Source organism: Oncorhynchus gorbuscha, linkage group LG20 (genome assembly GCF_021184085.1).
Source record: "Oncorhynchus gorbuscha isolate QuinsamMale2020 ecotype Even-year linkage group LG20, OgorEven_v1.0, whole genome shotgun sequence".
Classification (NCBI taxonomy): Eukaryota; Metazoa; Chordata; class Actinopteri; order Salmoniformes; family Salmonidae; genus Oncorhynchus; species Oncorhynchus gorbuscha.
In genome coordinates this window covers 14,993,781-15,002,135 of record NC_060192.1, presented here as the reverse complement: position 1 = coordinate 15,002,135, position 8,355 = coordinate 14,993,781, and the positions used below count along the sequence as shown (strand labels likewise).

Genomic DNA, 8,355 nt, shown 5'->3' with positions numbered 1-8,355 from the left:
CCCTGGATTTTCAGATAGTGATAGCTTTTTCCATCCACAAACAAAAGGAGATTTATAGCCATGATGTCCTGTTTAATAGTCACTTATAGTCATGATGTCCTGTTTCAGTCACCCTAGCATAGCCCCCCCCCCCCCCCCCCCCCCTTTGGATCCATCTGGTTGGTCCTAACATGTTCTCGTGCGGAACAGAAGGCCTGCCAAACATGCTTTACCCCATCCCAACCACCTCCTAAAAATGGAGCATGTTAGTTACTTAGAAATGCTTGAGATAAGAATTATTAGTCTAAATGTATGTCCCAGGATGTGAGACAAATGCAGTACATGAGCCCTGTAAGCAATAGCAAAAGCAAGGTGAAGAAATTGTAAAATGCTAGGCTTATTAGTCATCACAGATTTGCCAGCTTTGACCATGCAGAACACAGACACGCTTTTCAATAACAAATGGTCCATGGCATGTCCCATCTGGCCACACCGGTAGTAACAGTAACAACACTAAAATAATTTATGCAATTTGTTCCAGACTAGAAGCCATTAAAGGTAATAGTTTTAGAAATTGCACACATTTCAGAATGGCCTTAATGTTCTTAATGTGACCCATGATCTTAATGTGACCCATGATAAACTTTTGGCCTATTTGAAAATATTTCATCTTAGAAAGTACATGCCTACTGCTGTGTCTAAGTGCTTTTCATATAAATTCGATATTCGTTTTAAGGATGTTTTGATTTAGAAGAAATATCAAGCGCTTAAATGAATGTCTTTTTATTTGTTTGAGGACAGTAATTGCATTAAGAAGTGAGTTCTGCATCCTGATAATCTCTTTCCTTGTCTATCGTACAAAGCTTCCATGATTATCATACAAAAATTCTTATAAAATGTAGATTTTGTCTCTGTTGCTTGATTTTAAATGGCATCCTCTTTGATTTTGAGTTGCGGTGCAGTTAAATCATTTTTCACTCACGACCACATCCCTCATTGGAACCAGTCAACTTCACATCCATTATTTTACATTTTTTTACATTGAACAGTCACCTGCAGATAGAGAAGGCTGGAGTCTTTAATTGCTGAGAACAATAATGCCAACTTTTAGGTCCCCTTCAACAGTTGGTTGAAAGAACAAAATATATTTTAGAAGGAGAAGGGATAAGAACATTAAAGGAGGCCATTAAAACATTTTTCACACACATATACCCTCTACTTCAAGTTTATTCCTCTTAATTGGGGAACTGTGAGAGAACTTTTCAGGGTGTAATTTTCACACTGTATATGCGTGCTAATGATGTCTGAATATCAAGGACAAACCACATATCTTTAGTGATGAATTTCTTTAAAATGTCTTGTGAAACTACCCCAAGAGACAAAAACATCTTCCAAGTTCAGGTGTGTTACAGCTGGGTTCAACCACTGGACAAAAACTAACCCTTGTCAAACAAAAGCTGAGACCGGGAACAGGCAAGAGTTCCAAGATGTAGTATTTATAGAACAAATAATAATTGTTCTATATAAAATACACAATTCTTTGGAAGAGTTTTGCATATTTTAAAAGTTCTTACGCAGGAACATTTTTTGACCTGAGGTCATCACTATGAATCACCAAAGCTCATCAAGGCAAGCGAAACATTGACGGTCCACCAGCCAACATCTCCTTTTTTGTGGATGTCTCTTGCAATGCTGACTTTGAACACGACAACGTCACACCGAGGGCTATGTGAGCAGTGACCTTTAACTCCCTGTCTGCTATTCCTAATTAGGTAAGGTTGTAAATATGCATGTACCAGTAAGTGAGCAAAAAAAGGATTTAGGGCTACTTCATGCCAGCGGAAAATATTTTTGTTATCTCAGGTTATTGGCAATTATCACATAGGAACTTTATTGGGAGGAAGGTTGTTTTACATTTACATTTACATTTACATTTAAGTCATTTAGCAGACGCTCTTATCCAGAGCGACTTACAAATTGGTGCATTCACCTTATGACATCCAGTGGGACAGTCACTTAACAATAGTGCATCTAAAACTTAGGGGGGGGGTGGGGTGAGAGGGATTACTTAACCTATCCTAGGTATTCCTTAAAGAGGTGGGGTTTCAGGTGTCTCCGGAAGGTGGTGATTGACTCCGCTGTCCTGGCGTCGTGAGGGAGTTTGTTCCACCATTGGGGGGCCAGGGCAGCGAACAGTTTTGACTGGGCTGAGCATTTTACATTTGTATCACAAACCATTTTCGAGAAAATCATGTTAATTGGCCATTTTAGGCCCTTTTTAGACTTATGCATGCCTCAAAAGACCCTATGATCTGTGAATCATACATGATACAGGCAACATATTGGTTTCTTTATACTCCTTACAGTGTGCTCTCAAATATACACTTTCACATTCATTTATTTTTAGGCATATTGTTTGTAACAATATACTGTTCAAACATGTAACATTTCCAGAGTGGTGCTTTAGATTTAGACACAAAGATGTTGTTGTCTGTGTCGTGTATGTCTCACAGATCATAGGTTTCTTACAGGAGGTATATTGCCTTCAGAAAGTATTCAAACCTCTTGACTTTTTCCACATATTGTGAGGATAGAGCCTTATTCTAAAATGTATTACATTATTTTTTCCCTCATTAATCTACACACAATTACTCATAATGACAAAGCAAAATAGGTTTTTAGACATTTTTGCAAAATCACATTTACATAAGTATTCAGACCCTTTACTTGAAGCACCTTTGGCAGCAATTACAGCATCGCGTCTTATTGGGCATGACACTAGAAGCTTGGCACACCTGTATTTGGGGAGTTTCTCCCATTCTTCTCTGCAGATCCTCTCAAGCTCTGTCTGGTTGAACAGCTATTTATACAGGTCTCTCCAGAGATGTTTGATCGGGTTCAATTCTGGGCTCTGGCAGGGTCACTCAAGGACATTCAGAACCACTCCAGTGTTGTCTTAGCAGAGTGCTTAGGGTCATTGTCCTGTTGGAAGGTGAACCTTTTCCCCCATTCTGTGGTCCTGAGCACTCTGGAGCATCAAGGATCTCTCTGTACGTTGCTCCGTTCATCTTTGGCTTGATCCTGACTCGTCTCCCAGTCCCTGCAGCTGAAAAACATCCGTACAACTTGATGCTGCCACCACCATGATTCACTGTAGGGATGGTGCCAGGTTTCCTCCAGATGTGATGCTTCGAATGCAGGCCAAAGAGTTCAATCTCGGTTTCATCAGACCAGAGAATCTTGTTTCTCAAGGTCTGAGAGTCCTTTAGGTGCCTTTTGCCAAACTCCAAGTGGGCTGTCATGTGCCTTTTACTGAGGAGTGGCTTCCGTCTGGCCACTCTACCATAAAGACCTGATTGGTGGAGTGCTGCAGAGATGGTTGTCCTTCTGGAAGGTTCTCCCATCTCCACAGAGGAACTCTATAGCTCTGTCAGAGTGACCATTGGGTTCTTGGTCACCTCCCTGACCAAGGCCCTTCTCCCCTAACTGCTCAGTTTCGCCGGGCGGCCAGCTCTAGGAAGGTTCCAAAATTCTTCCATTTAGGAATGATGGAGGTCACTGTGTTTTTGGGGACCTTCAACGCTGCAGATATTTTTTGGTACCCTTCCCCAGATCTGTGCCTCAACACAATCCTGTCTCGGAGCTCTACGGAGAATTCCTTCGACCTCATGGCATGGTTTTTGCTCTGACATGCACTGTCAACTGTGGGACCTTATGTAGACAGGTGTGTGCCTTTCCAAATCATGTCCAATCAATTGAATTTACCACAGGTGGACTCTAATCAAGTTGTATAAACATCTCAAGGATGATCAATGGAAACAGGATGCACCTCAGCTCAATTTCGAGTCTATTAGCAAGGGGTCTGAATTCTAAGGTACTAATATTAAGGTATTTCTGGTTTTTAGTTTTAATACATTTAGCAAAAATGTCTAAAAGCACAAGTAGCAGATGTAGCGGACATGCTCTGAATGAAGTGATGTTTCCTATCTTCTCCAAGGCCTTACATCAGTGAAATTGTGAATTTCCTCTCAATACGTCTACAAAGAACCCTGCTGGTTTTCCCGGTGTCACATGCACACTAAGCTCTTCAATTATTATTTGTTTACTTTTCAACTGTAATCCCACCTGAAATCCCATATTGAACATTATTATAAGGCATCCATGAGAGGGGAGTATGTATCATTAAGAGGCCTTAACCACAGGGTAGTCAACGGGTGGGTAATCCACTCTAGTTCTTTTAAAGGGCAAGGTTTTTGGAATTACGTCTTCCCACTGTTTCATTCTCGCAGACTTTAGAAAGACCAGCCACGGAGGAGCTTAATTAACACTCCACCAGATAAAACACTTCAGCATTGTTAAGGTACTCATCAACCATGTCATCATACTGTTGTTAATATCCTGAAACACAAACAAGAAGAACAGCAGTGATGAAAACGTGGCTAATCCTGGAGGTCCAAGCGGTATAAAAGAGGAAGACGGACATCTCAGAGTCAGAACAGCCTGAACGAGCTTGAGATCACGTCAACCTGCAACATCAACCTCTACGAAGATCCTCATTCTCCAAGATGAGAGACTCGGTCCTCTCCGTCATCTTTGCCTTGGCACTTTTCTTGGAGTGCTACACACCGTCCATGGCGATCCCGATGGGCAAGATGGAGGACACAGCCTTGGAGCAAGATACTCTAGACTCTCTACTGAACGAAGAGGTGGCCGATAAAAACCCTGATTCAGTCAGAAGCGGGAGCTCCAAGATCATCGTGTTGGCAGACTTAGGCATGTGGAAGAACCTGAACAGAGGACTTCCTCTCTACAATCTGAAAGCTGCAGCTGCAGGGCTTGACAGAGCCCTGACCCTGGACCGCAGAGAGGCTGACCAGGACCTGAACCCCAGCATCTCCATTGTCAGGAGGGACACCATGAGGTGCATGGTGGGAAGGGTGTACCGGCCTTGCTGGGAAGTGTAGATGTGACCAATGAGCTCGTCCCATCTCGTCATTAATCTGCCAGCCAGATCTACTATGCTGCATCTTGTCCTGCCTCATCTTGAGTTGTATGATATGATCTTTCGAGTATGTATTAATGTATTTAGACAAATTGATATCAGTCATTAAAAAGACAGAACACTGAATTTGACGTCTTGTGTATGTTTGACTGCATGTTATTATTTAGCTGCCTTTATCAGCCGTAATAAGGTTGTGACAGCCAATGAAACACAATAGGACACAATATTACCATTCTGGAATTACCCACAGTATAACATTTACAACAGCCTTTTGTTATTTGATCTGTAATGTTTACATCACTCTGGAGTGGGAAGTAAGTGGGAAGTAAAGCCTATAAACTACACAAGAGACTTGCATCATTCAGGGAATAATATGGTGTTTCTAACAAACCAGTATGATATCAGCATTAATAAGCTGAACTCCTATTCTGTTTGTCCAGCTTCTGAGTGGATTCTGTCCAGCTTTCAGATAAAAAAGGGACGTGTATTTATTGCTGTTTGATTGTGGAAACCATTGATAATCATTCCCTCTTTTGGAAGTGGACATGACTGCATGTCTCAAAAGTTGTTGGGGTGAGCTGAGAATGAACATGGCAATGAGTTTGCTTTAAAGAAGTTATTTGGGTTGGTGATGATTGCTCAAAGATGGCCTGTAATCACTGGTTATGTGATAAGTTAAAATAGTCCAATTATTTTCTTGAGAGAGGACATCAATGTTAATATGGTTCATCGAGTTGGTTTTCAAAACATTTAGTGTTTTTCAACACACTTTGTCCGGTTTTTCCTCTGTATACTGGGTCCTCTACCATTTTCATCTTTCCACTTTTGCATCTTTCTTCCTATAGCCCATACACTGCTGCTCTCCTTTGACGACATTGTACAGCTAGATGATTCCTTGTTGGTATTATATTGCCAATTACTGAGGGAGCAGCATGTAAATAAAAAAAAGACTACATTTAAAGTCAATGAACTGATGAGTGAGGTTTCTCCGACAAAGCTTTACATTGTGGAACAACATATCAGACGTTGTCTCGAAGTTTCACCTGCTCTCATAGTAGTTGTATGGAGATAGTCTGTGCAGCAGGCTAATTCAAGTCCTTTGTGGCGTTGTTCAAAAGAACACAGCTTACTATCATTTATATTTGTTAGGTTTAATTGATGCCATTTCTGCTGGACCACCTGGAGTGCGTTTTGAATGTGTCCTTTCTAATGACCTTGAAAGGCGGGTATCAAATGATTATAAACATCATAATGATTCCAGATGATTCAACCTGGACTCAAAGGGTAGACATGACATAGTAAATGTAAATCTATCTCTCTCCATTTAGTACGATATGTTACGTTTTGTATGGTATCTATGTCTTCACTATCATTAAATGAAGACTTAGTTTTTTATCAAAGATTCTCTGTAATTAGTATTACGCGATTAAACTGATTAATCATTTAACTGCAATTAACTAGGAAGTCGGGGGACCAAGGAAAAGATTCAGATTACAAAGTTCTAATTTTCCTAAAATAACTATTTTATATCTGATCAATTAGTCTTCGAATTAATTAATAATTTATTTTATCTCATGTTAGTCTCATTCCAAATGTCGTAAATTGTTGGTTATCTGCACGAACCCAGTCTTCACTATGAGTCATCCATACATCAATTGTCTTAAATAATGTATTTATTAACTAACTAAACAATCACAGAAGTGCACAAACAAACATAGTAAAAATGGTTACAAGAAATGATAGGGGAATGTGCCCTAGTGGGCTAAACTGGTATGGCGGCTTGTTGTACAAAAGGGAAGTGGGGGTCGACTGAGAAAACAACACACAGTTGATAATTATAACAATTGAAATGCTAATCCTTTGCACATGAACGCTCACTCATTCGGGAACAATTGTAATCAATATATATATTTACACTCAGTGTGTCGTTGGGATCTCTGCAGAAAAGTTCGCTTCTGTTGGAGAGTTTCTGTCCTCTCTCTCTCTCTCTCTGTCGTGGTTAAAGTGGATAGTTCAGAGTGACATTCATTCATGTTGTTATGGATAGGTGTTTGTTCTTTGCGTTCAATGATACTGAATTCCTAGCTGCAGACTACTAATTAATATCAAAGACTTGTTCTTATTCTGTCGGTATCGACAGAGTTTAACCACGTGGTATGGTTAAAAGATTCAGCAGTCTACTCAAACCTTGGCCCTCTCGTTATCGAGGTAAGCTGGTCTGCAACCTTTGTCCTCTTGTGATTGAGAGAAACATGGTCTGGTGATAGAAAACCCGAGTGGGTGTTTTATTCGGAAGGGCAGAAAAGGGCCTGTCCCAGGATGCCCGACCATAACTGTGCTCATGGGCGGTCCTCTGATTTAGTTCAACTCAAAACTCAAAAGGGAATTGGAGTTTCCATCATGAAACAGTCCAAAATCACATTACACAATTTTACAAAGAGTATCATCCTCACTCATTCATCTTATGCAACAACGAGATGTAAATGTTATGCAGGTGAAAGAGGACCCAAAAGCGACTTGGCGAAAACAGAGTCTTTATTCCAGTAAAGGAAATATGCAATACTCCTAGACAAATCGGAGCGGTAAACAAAGCATAAAAAACAATTCCACTCGTAATGACGAGGACAGACTGGAGACTCGACCATAAACTGTAGGTTGCCTCGGGAAGGCACAGACCGTAGCAGACTCAGACACCTGCTCACCACGCAGCATCTGAGGGAAACACGACACGACAGGGCGAGACAAAGACACAGCACGGTGAACAATATACAAGGATCCGACAGGACAGAAACGGAAAACAAGGGGAGAAATAGGGACTCTAATCAGGGGAAAAGATAGGGAACAGGTGTGGAAAGACTAAATGATTGATTAGGGGAATAGGAACAGCTGGGAGCAGGAACGGAACGATAGAGAGAAGAGAGAGAGGGAAAACAAACAGAAGGGAAAGCAAAATGACAAGACAATATAAGACAAAACATGACAGTACCCCCCCACTCACCGAGCGCCTCCTGGCGCACTCGAGGAGGAATCCTGGCGGCAACGGAGGAAATCATCAATCAGCGAACGGTCCAGCACGTCCCGAGACGGAACCCAACTCCTCTCCTCAGGACCGTAACCCTCCCAATCCACTAAGTATTGGTGACCCCGTCCCCGAGAACGCATGTCCATGATCCTACGTACCTTGTAAATAGGTGCGCTCTCGACAAGGACGGGGGGGGGAAGACGAACGGGGTGCGAAGAAAGGGCTTGACACAGGAGACATGGAAGACAGGATGGACGCGACGAAGATGTCGCGGAAGAAGCAGTCGCACAGCGACAGGATTGACGACCTGGGAGACACGGAACGGACCAATGAACCGCGGAGTCAACTTACG

At 41.7% G+C, this 8,355-nt stretch overlaps 1 protein-coding gene across 1 annotated transcript; it reads left to right on the top strand.

Moving 5' to 3' along the window:
- Positions 1–4,461: 4,461 nt before the first annotated feature.
- On the top strand, positions 4,462–5,107 carry LOC124007138 (pro-MCH 2). Its single transcript, XM_046317468.1, has one exon. The coding sequence runs from the start codon at positions 4,545–4,547 to the stop codon at positions 4,941–4,943; it is 399 nt and encodes a 132-aa protein (XP_046173424.1). The 5' UTR covers positions 4,462–4,544; the 3' UTR covers positions 4,944–5,107.
- Positions 5,108–8,355: the final 3,248 nt, after the last annotated feature.

Coding starts and splice junctions, on each gene's coding strand:
- LOC124007138 (XM_046317468.1), top strand. CDS start 4,545: ATGAGAGACTCGGTCCTCTCCGTCATCTTTGCCTTGGCACTTTTCTTG.